Source organism: Citrus sinensis, chromosome 9 (assembly GCF_022201045.2).
Source record: "Citrus sinensis cultivar Valencia sweet orange chromosome 9, DVS_A1.0, whole genome shotgun sequence".
Taxonomy (NCBI): Eukaryota; Viridiplantae; Streptophyta; class Magnoliopsida; order Sapindales; family Rutaceae; genus Citrus; species Citrus sinensis.
This window is the reverse complement of record NC_068564.1, coordinates 25,044,201-25,058,467: the sequence shown is the minus strand read 5'-3', so window position 1 is coordinate 25,058,467 and position 14,267 is coordinate 25,044,201. Positions and strand designations below refer to the sequence as shown.

At 35.6% G+C, this 14,267-nt stretch overlaps 3 protein-coding genes across 4 annotated transcripts; 2 read left to right on the top strand and 1 right to left on the bottom strand.

Moving 5' to 3' along the window:
- Window positions 1-359: 359 nt before the first annotated feature.
- Window positions 360-3,857, top strand: LOC102629756 (putative beta-glucosidase 41). 2 transcript variants are annotated; one of them, XM_006475219.4, is made up of 13 exons: window positions 360-818; window positions 917-983; window positions 1,072-1,130; window positions 1,588-1,663; window positions 1,761-1,832; window positions 1,914-2,001; window positions 2,092-2,347; window positions 2,481-2,596; window positions 2,693-2,916; window positions 3,010-3,041; window positions 3,128-3,230; window positions 3,316-3,424; window positions 3,515-3,857. In XM_006475219.4, exons 1-13 carry the CDS (start codon window positions 699-701, stop codon window positions 3,711-3,713), a joined length of 1,521 nt encoding a protein of 506 aa, XP_006475282.1. In that variant the 5' UTR covers window positions 360-698; the 3' UTR covers window positions 3,714-3,857. The 2 variants fall into 2 exon arrangements, with proteins under 2 accessions (XP_006475282.1, XP_024953112.1); XM_025097344.2 differs by lacking the exon at window positions 3,515-3,857 and having other exon boundaries at window positions 3,128-3,234.
- Window positions 3,858-4,306: 449 nt separating this feature from the next.
- LOC102621668 (mRNA cap guanine-N7 methyltransferase 1) lies at window positions 4,307-9,399 on the top strand. The gene is made up of 13 exons (XM_006475197.4): window positions 4,307-4,618; window positions 5,053-5,192; window positions 5,289-5,357; window positions 5,440-5,511; window positions 5,919-6,020; window positions 6,295-6,351; window positions 6,762-6,900; window positions 7,479-7,543; window positions 7,664-7,714; window positions 8,139-8,201; window positions 8,407-8,530; window positions 8,688-8,749; window positions 8,843-9,399. The coding sequence occupies exons 1-13, from the start codon at window positions 4,543-4,545 to the stop codon at window positions 8,939-8,941; spliced, it is 1,119 nt and encodes a 372-aa protein (XP_006475260.1). The 5' UTR covers window positions 4,307-4,542; the 3' UTR covers window positions 8,942-9,399.
- A 120-nt stretch (window positions 9,400-9,519) lies between these two features.
- Window positions 9,520-12,604, bottom strand: LOC102621279 (hypothetical protein). Its single transcript, XM_006475196.2, has 4 exons — window positions 12,147-12,604; window positions 11,467-11,668; window positions 11,019-11,112; window positions 9,520-10,900 (listed from the first exon to the last, which is right to left on the bottom strand). The coding sequence occupies exons 1-4, from the start codon at window positions 12,482-12,484 to the stop codon at window positions 10,584-10,586; spliced, it is 951 nt and encodes a 316-aa protein (XP_006475259.1). The 5' UTR covers window positions 12,485-12,604; the 3' UTR covers window positions 9,520-10,583.
- Between the last annotated feature and the right edge of the window lie 1,663 nt (window positions 12,605-14,267).

Genomic DNA, 14,267 nt, shown 5'->3' with positions numbered 1-14,267 from the left:
ATAAATCTCGATAGATTTATAAACGTAAACTATCTGTTGGGCATGCAATCAAAAGTTAACAAGAAAAATAAAATACAGTATATTAACACAATTACATGACTTGTATTATCATATCACATTCTTTAACCTAATGATTTAATTATATAAAAATTAATCCATATTTATCAATTCAAGTATAAGATTCTTTTGGTAAACTAATACTCCATTCCAATATTTCCAACATTAGTTTCCTTCTCTCACCAACCAAAAAACTTCGCAAGCTGACTTGGAACCTAAGTTTTCATTTTTATCCATCACTTGAAACTTCTTTTTTTTATTCACCCATACCTCGATCCCATGCACTTTCTTCTGAAATTCTTCATTCGGGTTCCTCAGTTTCGTTTTCCTTTTGTTTGCTTTCTAATTTCTCTATATAATAAATAACGTGCACACAAAGGGCCGAGTTAGAGTTTCCCAGGTAACCTCGTCAAGCCACTTCAGCCTATTCCAACAACAGCTTGCCGTGCAAGAGACAACAGGTGTAAGAGAAATCCTGCCGTCACTTTCGCCCCTTTTTTCCTTCAACCTGATTCTTCATCTTTACAACTAAGATAACTACAAGTTAACAACACTCAGTTTTTCTTATTTGGTCTCCCCCAGATACTTGTCTTATAACTCCTGAAAAAATTCGAGCATTTTCGTGTAATGAACTTTCTTCTATGGCAATCACTCTAATCTCGATTTTACTGATCACCAACCTTGTCGCGAACTCGGAATCCATCAGCAGGGCTGATTTTCCAGATGGGTTCATCTTCGGAACAGCTTCTTCGGCTTACCAGGTACCCTTTTTCTATCTTCTCTGATCATCATGTTCTGATGAATGAGAAAGTTTAGGAGAGCAGCACCTGATGGAATTGGACACCTTTGTCTTGTCTAGTTCGAAGGAGCTGTAAATGAAGGAAATAAAGGACCTAGCATATGGGACTCTTTCACCAGGCAGCCAGGTAACAAATTGAAAATTTTTGACGAATGATAAAAACAATAGCTGCAGAATCATTAACTCTTTGCAGTGGTTGATACATGTCTCTACAGGGAGGATTATGGATTTCAGCAATGCTGACACAGCGGTTGATCAGTATCACCGGTTTAAGGTGAATTCAACTATAATTCACTTTTGACTTCAAAATTGTTTTATTAGCTAGAATGCTTTGCGGAGAAGATAACAAATCCAACTCTGGGTTATTGACGTATATGATAGAGGCTCATTTGAACACGCATCATCCCCTTGTAATAGGAAACTAGCTAGCCAAATTGTATGGCTAAAGAGATTAGCAGAGGAAGAAACCAATTAGGATAAGAACATAGAAGTACGTAACACGATTAATTTTTTGATAACTACAGCACTAATATATCCATATACAATAATGAGAAGAGTATAGACGATAATGACGATGATGCACCACCAACATTGAATAATAAAAAATAATAAAAAGGTTTTCGAAGAAGACAATATGGAAAAAGTCAAAAAAGAAAAAATATGACAAATCATCCAAAAAGTATGATCTGTCTCTTACTAACTATTCAAAGGTGAAAACACAATCTTTACAGAGTGATATAGATTTGATGAAGGATTTGGGAATGGATGCTTACAGATTCTCAATATCTTGGCCAAGAATCTTTCCCAGTAAGTTATGAAAAAAAATAGAGTCCATGAGTTTTCCTTTCCGTTCTTTGTCAGATGTGACTAATTACTAGTTGCTTTTGAATTTATCTTTTAACAGATGGAACAGGGGAACCTAATCCAGAAGGAATAAGCTACTACAACAGCCTCATAGATGCTTTACTGGAAAAAGGTTTGATTTGTGAAACATCACTTGGAATTTGTATCTGCTAGGAGTAAACTCTTATTAAAGCTTCGGTTGTTATTCCATCAGGAATCCAGCCTTGCGTAACTCTCTATCATTGGGATCTGCCTCAGGTGCTTGAAGACAAATACGGAGGATGGTTGAGTAGACAAATAATGTAAGTTTATTGGTGATATATATACCATGTGGCATTTAGAGCATATAAAACTGAGTGCTTACAAATGTGTACCATTTAATTACTTAACAGAGAAGACTTCGAGCATTATGCCTTCACCTGTTTCCAAGAATTTGGAGATAGGGTGAAGTACTGGATCACCTTCAATGAACCTCACGGTTTCACACTCCAAGGTTATGATACCGGCCTTCAAGCCCCTGGAAGATGTTCAATTCTTGGCCATTTGTTCTGTAAGACAGGAAAATCATCCATTGAACCGTACGTTGTAGCTCACAACATCCTACTGTCTCACGCCGCTGCTTATCATAGTTACCGGATAAATTTCAAGGTACTGTTCATCAAAAGAATACAAAAAGAATAAGAAGAAGATTTTGCCAGAACAGTGTGATTCCCCTGTCCACTCAAAAGATGATAGAATCACTTATTTCTGCCTTTCCTTTCATTCATACGTTGTCTTCCAGGAAAAACAAGGGGGACAAATTGGGATAGCATTGGATGCCAAATGGTATGAACCAAAATCTGACAGCGATGAGGACAAAGATGCGGCGCAGAGAGCAATAGACTTTGGAATTGGATGGTATGACTATGACCTCATTCAAATATTTAGTCCATAACAATTAAGAAGGAATCAAATTTCATAAACATCCTGTTTAACATAAAGAACGTGAATCAGGTTCCTTGATCCACTTTTCTTTGGGGAGTACCCACTGTCAATGAGATCGCTTGTTGATGGGAGACTACCAGAAATAACACCAGAGATGTCCAAGGCCCTGGTGGGGTCATTGGACTTTGTTGGTCTAAATCACTATACCACATTATACGCTCGCAACGACAGGAGTCGAATTCAGAAACTAATACTGCAGGATGCTTATTCTGACGCTGCAGTTATTACCACCTGTAAGAAGCCAAACCCCAATCTTATGATTTGAAGATTATCACTCAAATAAGCAGAAAGAAACTGATTATCTTCTTATATATCCTCCATTGTAGCATTTCGAAGTGGAATTGCTATTGGAAAAAGAGTATGTCCTGAAAAACTTACTAAGGCCTCAAATATGTAGTTATCATTTTCAAATAAAATTAAGCTGATAACAACTTTCTCCTCCAGGCTGCATCCCGTTGGCTGCACATTGTCCCATGGGGCATTCGCAAGTTGGCAAGATACGTAAAACATAAGTACAAGAATCCTCCCATGATCATAACAGAAAACGGTCGGTCAGTGGTTTCAGGCTGAAAATCCTCAATCACATAGCTTTCTTGCAATGTGACAAACACAGTTTAATTTCATGACTACAGGGATGGATGATCCAAATAGTCCATTTATAACACTAAACAAGGCTCTCCATGATGTCAAGAGGATAAGATACCACGGGGACTATCTCTCGAACCTGTCTGCCGCCATAAGGTAACACAAAAAACTTCCCAAAAAAACCTTCAGTTCTTAAAGTTTTTCTATTGATGTCGAGTTAGCTAACATAAACTTGAACCAACACAGGGAAGATAACTGTGACGTACGAGGTTACTTCATCTGGTCCTTGCTAGACAACTGGGAATGGAACTCGGGATATACAGTCCGATTTGGACTCTATTACGTGGATTACAAAAATAACCTGACAAGGATTCCTAAAGCTTCTGTTGAATGGTTTAAGAGAATGCTTAGACTAAAAAATAATGATCAAATCAACCTAATTTAACATTTTCTTCTTGTACATTGTGTCAAACACATGTTGTAAACATTCATATACAATTGAAAGAGAAATAGGTATAGATAATATTGAAAGAAATTCAAACACGCATATGCATTATAAAGAGCGATTTTAATTGTTCAAGATCTTCAATTTTCTCTTTCAACTGTTCTGTTCATCACTCCATGTTACCATAAGAACTGAAATTAGGATATCAAGCATTTCATGGCAGAAAATTGATACTGCAAAAAACCAAAAACCAAAAAAAAAAAAAAAAGATGAGGAATGAGGACTAACCCAATTCAGTATATTGATGGACTCATTAAACCCAATATTTTGATTAGGTATTAAAAATGGATATAATGGAGCAATTGACGTGCAAGCCATTCAAAACAAGTTCAGTAGCCAGCTCAGACAAAAGTCTAAATTCAAATTACGTAAATACGGCGCCGTTTGCATAAACGACGTGTCGTTTATCCCATTGAGAGTGATGGTAGTTTAGAAAAGGGCCCATAACAAAAAGGCCCAAGTACGGCCCAAATTTAAGATCTGCTGGTTGCATGACTACTAGTATTATATACATCACTAAAAACTGCATCTAACAATCCCCATAAGATTTCTACAAATACAAGAACTCAAAAGACAAAAGACCACATTCAATTTCATAACCATAAGCAGTTGTTGCTCTCTTAACCTGTGTCTCAATCAGAACCTGAACAAAACAGAAACCCAAAAGCACTTTCTTGTTTTTGTTTTTCTTGAGTTTCTGAACACAAAACAGGGGGAGAAAAAAAAGTGAAACACATTTTCTTTTTCGTTTCATTCTTAATAATTTTCTATGAAACGAGGGCACCGCGGTTCTCCTTCTTCCTCCGAAGGCCCACCTGCACAAAGGTTTAAACAAAACCCTGAAGGTGATTTTAATTATAGCCCTTTTTTGCTTTCTAATTGCTTCTTGTATTTGTATTTTTGGTTAATTTGATGTATTGTGGAGATGGGTTTTGTAGCTTTTATTAGTTTATCCAATGAGTTTCTAATAAAATTTGAATTCTGCATATTTTGATGGTGTTTTTTTTTTTTAATTTTTAAACGTGTTTTTCTTGATGAATTTGTTGATTTCTTGAAGTGCGGAGTTTAGAAGGTTCATCTTCAAAGAATAGGAAGTGAAGAGAATGAAGTTTTGGCTGTTTAGTTCTTAGTTGTATTGGAGTTCGTCAATGGACCTTTTTAATGAAGAATGAATTAAAGATTAAAAGTTTTAGCTTTTCCTTTTATTGAATATGCTGCTGATTTAAAGTATTTTTTTCAATAGAGAATGTAAGTTGAGTGTTTTATGTTGTACTATTAGGTGATTCACATTTTTTGGAGGATGAGAGCACTAAGGTTTTTGCTCGGAAAGTGGCTGACCATTACAGTAGAAGGACAAATCAAACTTTGGAAGAACGAGAAGCGAGTCCAATCATTCACTTGAAAAAACTTAACAACTGGGTATGCTTCGTAATCTCATGGAGTTTGTTACAAGCTTATTATCACAGTATGTAGCTGACCCGTTAGTAATTTATTTGACTCCTGAATTTTGAACAGATTAAAAGTGTCTTAGTTCAGCTTTATGCTCGCCGGGGAGATGTTGTTCTTGATCTCGCCTGTGGCAAGGTCCTACCCCTTACTGCATAGAAAAGTCTTTACCTTTTTTTCCCCCTCTTATTCTCATTGCCATTAATTTTGGGTGCATTAGGGTGGTGATCTCATCAAATGGGACAAAGCAAAAATTGGATACTATGTTGGCATTGATATAGCTGAAGGCTCAGTAAGTGATTATACTTGCAATCAGTTTGATATCACCATTGCTGCCTAGGCTTGTTAGAAGGCATGTTTATGAATGCTATACAAAGTGACTACATCTTTTTTCCTTGTTGGTTTGGCCCCCAATGTGGTGGCATAATCTTCTTATAATATGAAGTCCCCTGAAATATGATTTTCCTATGAATGAGATATCTGCTCAAGACCATTATTTCCAATCCAATATTTTCTGAGTGTTAGATCACATTCTTTTCTTCATTGCTAATCGGTTAAGTGTTTGATGTTATAATATCCATCTTTTATTCTTTAATAAGACACAGAATTTTATGGTTTCTTCCTTGCTGTACAACTTTTTATTCTGTTACATTTACATCAGTATCTGCCAATTCTTAAGTGTCCGTCATTCACATACAGATAGAAGATTGCCGTACACGCTACAATGGTGATGCAGATCACCATCAGCGTCGTAAAAAGTTCAGTTTTCCTGCACGTCTAATATGTGGGGATTGTTATGAGGTAATTACCATAATAGTTGCTAGCCTTTCAAAATTCATCCTTTCTTTAGCTAGCTGACATGGTCTTTGCACTACTAAATTAAAAAAGTACTATGCCAGTGAATGCAGACATGGAAAGTACCGAGCAATGCTATATTCAATAGATATCGAACAATGAAATTTAATTTACTTTTAAACAGCTGACCGATAACTAACCATTTAATTAGCAGAATGATTACTTTATCCAGATGTCAGTGGAAGTTTTAGTAAGTTCTGCTCTGGTTGAATGATTTCAGGTTCACTTGGACAAAGTTTTAGCAGATGATGCTCCTTTTGATATCTGCAGTTGCCAGGTGATTGACATGCACTTGATCTTTAATGCTGAAAATCTCAAAAGTTTATCGTGATGACTTTAAATGCATATGTCCCCTTTATTTATAAGATGAATACTAGGGATATAGATTCTTTGTATAATGCGACACTTTTGTATAATGTTCTAATGGCCTCATATTATTTATTACCATTAAATGCATTGTCTTTTTGTTTCCATCCCATCAATATTTTCATGTTACATCAGCTTGCACACAATAGATTGTACAAAGAGGTTATATCCTAACATTACTCTATTAATAATTTGCCATTTTTATAAATTGCCTATCTTGTTGACATAGTTTCTCTTATTTCTCTCAAATAATAGTTATGGATTTCTTTGGGCTTCTTCAAGGCCTTGATCTCTAAACCATCAACATGTTTGATATTGTAGTTTGCCATGCATTACTCCTGGTCTACTGAGGCTCGTGCACGCCGAGCCTTGGCCAATGTATCTGCTTTACTTCGTCCAGGAGGCACATTCATTGGAACAATGCCAGATGCAAATGTGATAATTAAAAAGCTCCGAGAAGGTTTTTTCCTTGTGCCTTGTCACTTAGTTGTTTCTCGTCCATACAAAAGTGAAAAATTGGAAAATCTGAGCCCTAAGTCAGCAGTATGGCCTTCATTTGTTGTTACATTTTTGCTGGCTGTATATGTTGAAATTAATTGAGACTAAGGAATTTATTGGTGTTTCATTACTAAGAAAATTTTCGTTCACATTAATGTTCCAGAGTTGATCTTTCATAACAGATGTTTCTACAAAAATGGTATCGGTTTTCTGGCTAGGTCATCTTAAAAAATTAAATGGTTTGTTACGGATTGTTGACTTTTAAAATCATTAATATTTTGCTGGAGGAGAACATTTCTTAAGCCCAAGAAGGAAAGTGCTGTTGAAGATATATCTTTCTTTCTTTCTGTTTTCCAGAAATAAGAAGAAGAAAGAGGACTTGTATTATGCATATTTTTCTTATTAAAATACATGGAAGAACAAAATTTTAAAAGATTTGTTTTTAGTTAATTTTAAGTTTTTTAATATTAGCATTGTTGGCATGGCAGAGCACTTTTGTCATTCTTGATTGGAGATGCTATTTTCACTGTGAATATGCAGTTGAAGGACTGGCCATTGGGAACAGTGTCTATTGGATACGTTTGGATGAAGAGTTTGCTGATAAGGTAAATTTCTGTTTTCATTGTATCACTACCATTATGAAAACTGGAAAGTATGTATTTTATTTGAAATCCTAATGAATGTTATTGTATTCAGCTCTAACAAATACTTTATTTTATGATCAGAAATTTAAATCTTCTCGGCCCTTCGGTATCCAGTACAAGTTTCATCTAGAGGTACCATTTCTTTCTTAATTTTTAATTTTCTTTTGTCACTTTTGTTTCTGATTCTAGTTTTGGCGGAACTTGGTTGGTAGGAATTTGTTGTTAATAAAGAGCTGGCCTTTGTGTATCACTTTATTAATTATATTTACTTTATATTGTTGGGATCTATAGTTCATGTCTAACCTATGTTTCCACATGCAAGGTGATAGTTGACCTTATAATTCCTCGTTGATGTGCTAATCTTGCTACACCTGTCAATGATTGGCACTTCAGATGCCTTGTCACTGGGGCTACAATTTACTCTTGGTTTACACAGTAGCCATGATAACTTATTTTTCCACAACAATTTCTGCATTATTGTAATATTATCTTTATTTTGACTAATTTGTTTTGATTACACTCTGTCAATAAACATTAAATGTTTGTCTGTTTGCAGGATGCTGTTGATTGCCCAGAGTGGATTGTTCCCTTTCATATCTTCAAATCATTGGCTGAAGAGGTATAACTTTGTTTCCAAATATTACTTTTTCTTCCTTTGCATAAAATGGCTCTCCTCGACTAGGAAACATAGTTGGTTGATTAGTCTTTTATATCATCTTGCTGAAATGATTATGTAAAGCATCGGACCTGAAGAATGTGTAGCACAATTTAGTTAATGGGAAGTTTGAAATAGTTTGATAATAAGCAGTGTTCTCTTTTTGCAGTATGATTTGGAGCTAGTTTTTGTGAAGAACTCACATGAATTTGTGCACGAGTACTTGAAAAAACCTGAATACATAGAACTCATGCGTAGGCTTGGTGCCTTGGGTGATGGTAACCAAGATCAAAGTAAGTTTATGCCCTATGCTCCTTTTTCCTGCATGCAACTTATCTCTTGTTTTTGCTCGCTGTTGGCACTTTCATATTTAATTTGTTTAGGGGTATTGCTGTCCCCATGCTTCACACATTTGTAAATTTTTCTCTCTGATTCGTTTTGAATGTCTAGGCACGTTGTCAGCAGATGAGTGGGAAGTAGCATACTTATACCTGGCATTTGTCCTCAGGAAGGTTAGCACCAGATTTTATCCAATTATTGTTTGCCTTAGTTATATAGCCCACTATTCAGGGAAGAGACTTAAGGTTTAATCATAATCCTTGCAGCGTGGCCAACCAGACGGGACACGGGTATCTGGAAAGAGAGATAAAGGAAAGATGTATATATCAAAAGAGGACATCATGTATGTTCATAGTGACACATAATGGGCACCAAAGTGTGTCTCAGCTTATATTTCAAGGAAAGAATACAAGATGATAAAGAGTTGCTGAAGCTGGAGCCCTTCCGGCCAAATTGTAGGCCATGGGGCTCGTCCCTTAGATTTCTCACTGCTATTCAGTTTTGTAGATCCACCAAATACATACTGTATAATAATTTACTCACTTCCCTTATTGAGAAAGTGCATCTTTCTAATATAATAATGTACTCAATATTCACTCTCGCCAGTGAGAAAGTGCGTCTTCATAGTACTAATTTGTATTTTTGGGTCAAGGAATATGAGATATGGGAATTGTGAACCCGAGGATGGCACCTTTCGGTGAATGGATAGCAACCGGCTGTAATTGTTTTTGGACATTTAGTGGAAACTTCATGAGAAGTTTCCATACGAATTCTTTTGTCAACATTTTTAATATCCACAATTGCGATAAACCATCATTAGAAATTTTGGATTCATTTTTCAGCTAGTTTTCCGGGATGATTTTTGCCACAGCCTCTACTCTTATGTAATTTGTTACGCATACACTTTTATGACTTTGGCCAGTCATCGGTAAACCAAATGATGTAAACAAATGAGCAAACTTATTGCATGCAAGCTCATATTTTGGCACCAACGCACCAACTATTACATTATATCATATTTTGTAGGGATGGCAAAAATCCCCACGGGGACGGGTACCCTCGGGGATTTTCCCCATTCGGGGAGGGTACGGGTATAATTTTATACCCAATTTTTTTTTCGGGGAGGGGACAGGGAAAATTTTTTACCCAATTTTTTATGCGGGGAGGGGACGGGGATGAGGTGGAATCCCCATCCCCTACCCATTTCCCCATTTTAATTTTTAATTTTATTTTTATTTTTAAAATTACTAATAAATAAATAACAAAATTATAAATATTGTTAAAAATAATAAATATCAAAATATTTATATTATTAAATGCTAATAGGTATCCTACATTAGCTCGAATTGCTAGAGATATTTTGACAATTCCAATTACAACAGTTGCTTCTGAATCAGCTTTTAGCATCGGTGGTAGAGTTGTGAGCCCACACCGTAACAAACTTCATCCAAGCACATTGGAGGCCTTAATGTGCTGTCAAAGTTGGTTACGAGCTTACAATAACAGTATGAGTTTATTTTACATTGTGATTATATTATACAGTTATTAATATTTGCACTTATAAGTTACTTTACTTATATTATTTTCATTGTTTTATAATTATTTTAATAATTTATATTTTGAATGTGACTTTGTAATGGATCAATATTAATGTAAGATATATTTTGAACTTTATTTTTATCTGAATTTTTTATTTTAATATGATTAATTTAAAATCGAAAATAAAAATAATGTATTAGACTATTAGTTATTCGGGGACCGGGGACCCTCGGGGATCCCCTGTTATTATTCGGGGAGGGGATGGGGATTCTCTCAAGTAATTCTGACGGGGACGGGGAGGGGACGGGGACATATGCAAAATATCGGGGATGGGTATGGGGAGATTGGTCCCCTCCCCTCCCCTCCCCATTGCCATCCCTAATATTTTGACATCAAATTTTATTAAAGTATCCAAACAAGCACTCCCCGAGTTTGAAAGATCGACAAATTTACGACTAGCTGATAAAACTAAGCTCGCTTTAGCAAAACCACCACAATCACCATCATAGCCAATCCAGTAAATGCAGTTCCTAAGGTTTTGTCAATTGTGAACCCTCCAGCATCAGCTTCCGAAGAAGTCTTATCTGCTGCTGCAAAACCAAAGATGTTCTGAAGAAAACCGGTTACATTGTTCACCATATCAACAACTTTGTTCTTGATTGTCTCTAAAACATCCATGGGGAAACTTCCAGAGTCAGCACTTTGGTTTTCAGTGTCACCAAATTGGCTTGAATCAGATGCTGCTTCAAAAATTTTGAGAGATTCCTGATCTTGAAGCATGTCATCTGTAGCAAATTTTGTTAGTTGAGATCCACACCAAGTAAGGCCAGCCCAATGAAACAAAATGAATACCCAACAAATATTAACCACTTGCACGAACTGGGGGAAAAATAGGGTTCTTACTGGTTTTCTGGGACTGGACGAATTCTACAAGAGCATCATTTTTCACGACAGCATTCCACACCGCAGGGTCACATGCAATTGAAGCAACAACAGACTGCACACAAAAACCAAAATTTGAAATCGCCAAATCAAATAAATTACCTACATCTTCATTGACATAAGGAAACAAAAACATTTAACAAGGAAAATGCATCTAAAGCCACATTAACAGAAGATTGAAATATGAAATGATGAAAAATAAAAAATGCAAAATTTCAAACGTTAATACACCAATGAGGAGGATAAGTACTCATATAAACCTACAAAGATGGGGAAAATGATGAACATACATATTTGGAAGAAGTTAGAACTATATCCTTAGATTTTTGCAACCAGACACATCAATGAGAATCTAATCCTGTTAAAAAACTGCTTAAGAGAGGGAGGCAGGAGCTGAATCAAATCAAACCTGAGCAGCAGGACTTTCACTGAGCAATTTAAAAGCTTGAATAGCAGGTTTCGGCACGGATGCTGATTTCAGGTCATAAGTAATGCAGCTCTTGGTCTCCGTATGTTCTGAGTTTGCAAGTAATGGCATGCTGGACACCTCACCAACGACGAATGGATCCCCGTGTTCAGATGTGTTGGAGTTTGAAGACGACAGATAAACCCTGAAGAAATAATTTCTAATTAAAACATTGGAAAATAATAATATGGGAGATTAAAAAAACAAGGGTCTGAATTTCCATATTAATTACTAGCACCATTTAGCATTTCTAGCATATGCAATAGCAATTCAGGTGAATTTATAAGTTCTTGTGATAATATTAAAAGCACTTCCAGACAAACAAAACACTGGGACGTATTTCTCAGAGTGAAAAACACTTGGAGTGCTTTCTTCTTAAAAAATTGGTCGACACTTAACAATACTTTTCAAAAAAGCAGTTTGATTTGGTTTTAGGGGAAGTGCTTCTGTTTAAAAGTACTTATTACAAAAACACTCCGTCGCGATCAAACCGATCGTTGTCCAAAAACAAACTGAAAAAATAAAATATAATCAAATCAAATCCAAACAAGAAGATCACACGTTTTAGACGGATTGAAAATTTACACACGCAACAAAAAAGATCAAAATCTTGAGTCACATACTTATCCAACGCATCTTTGAGCTCAGCCGTGGCTTCCTTAGTCTCCTCAAGGCTCGGTGCGCCGCCGAATACAACCCTAGGCATCGGCTCAGCCGGTAAATCATCCACTCCTCCGGCAAATTCCCAGTCATCCACCATCTCCCACGTTGCCTTATGCGCCTCCGCCACGTCGCCACCGGATACTTTCCCGCTGGATATGGTGGCCGCGACGGGACGCTGAACGTTTCTCAGCGACTGCGCGGTCGGCGTTGCCGAAGACAGGCCGCCGCGGAAGCCGCCATTAAAAACGCCAATCCCCGCCACCTTGCCGGCGGCTCTCATGGCTGCTCCACCTCCCATAATTTGTGAAAGAAAATAATTTAAGGGAAAAAAAAAAATGAAATGTTTCGAGTGACTCGAAACTTTTCTTGGCCGAATCTTAGCAATCAAGATTTGTCACCGCGAGCTGGTTGGTTCCATTTAAGGACACTTTCCCCTTTTTTTTTTTATTATCGTGCGGATAGATTCTAAAATTAATTATTCTGTGGGTTTGATTCTCTACACATACTCATTGTATGGTTTCAACAATAGTAGCCAATTACATGTCGCCACGTCATGCAGGAGAACTGCATTGCTCTTCCACGAATTTCTCTGGATACATGTTTCTGCCAGTGTGATTCAGAGGATCAAGGCACCGTAGGCGTCGCTTTGGAGTGCTGAGTGTGCTTTCGTGACGTTTTGAGATGCTGCCACGTCAAGAAGTTTTGTAGATATCTGTCACACGAGATTCAAATGTTCTTGGAAGAGATGGGGGGAGAAACTCCCGGATGGGACCCATTTGTGGGACATGATGTGTCGAAGATATTTAATATTTTAGATCTCAAAGGATCATGTGGCTATCGGATGGTTGAAAGTTCATGGAGCCATTCTCAAAATTGAGTCAACCTGCCATGCAGCGCTGTATCTCATACAGCGCATGCATGCAACTGGTACAACCGATTTTTAACCGGATAATATAATGAAAATTATATTTTTATTTATTTTTAATGTGAAAAAATTATGAAAAAAATTGGAAAAAAGGTTAAAATTGTAATTAAATGAGGAAAAAGATTGAAATAATTTAAAATTTAAAAATAGTACAAAAAATATAAAAAAATATTAACATATCACAAAATAATTACATTCCTACTTATTTTGTTACATTCCAATATTTATAATATATATTTCAAGTTTGCTTTTCAAATTCCTATTTTTCGTGGTTATTTATCTAAATTTTGGTACATTGTTTCAACTCGTTTTCTCACTAGTTTTTGGTTTCATATATCCACTCTTTTCATTAACATCTAGTTTTTTAGGTGTATATTTCAAGTTTATTTTTATATCTCTGTAATGTATTAAACTTTATCTATTTTTTGGTAAATTATTCCGATTTATTTTTCTACCACTTTTTGGTTCTATATTCCTACTATTTTTATTAAATTTCAATATTTTGGGTAAATATATCAAGTTTAGTTTTTAGATCCTTACTTCTCATTTCAATTTATTAAATTCTTGGTAAATTATTTCAACTTTTGGGTTAATTTTTTCAACTCTTGTTCCTACCACTTTTTAGTTCTATATTCCTACTCTTTTTATTGAATTCCAAAATTTTGTTTGGAAATTTCAAGTTCAATTTCTAAATTCCTACTTTTCGTTGGAATTTATCAAATTTTTGGTAAGTTGTTTCAACTCATTTTTCCATTAGTTATTAGTTCTATATTTCCAGTTCTTTCATTATATTTCTAGTTTTCATGTTGATATTTCAAGTTTATTTTTTAATCTCAATATTCTATTAGACTTTATCTAATTATTGCTAAGTTGTTCCAACTTAGTTTTCACTACTTTTGGTTCAATATTCCTACTATTTTTATTGAATTCCAATATTTTGAGTAAATGTATCAAATTTACTTTTTAAATCCCTACTTCACGTTTAAATTTATCAAATTATTGTTAAGTTATTTCAATTTTTGGGCTAACTTCCTCCACTCTTATTTTCACCATTTTTTGGTTCTATATTCCAACTATTTTCATTGAATTCTAACATTTTGCTTGGATATTTCAGGTTCATTTTCTAGATCTCGACAACTTGTTAAACTTTATCATA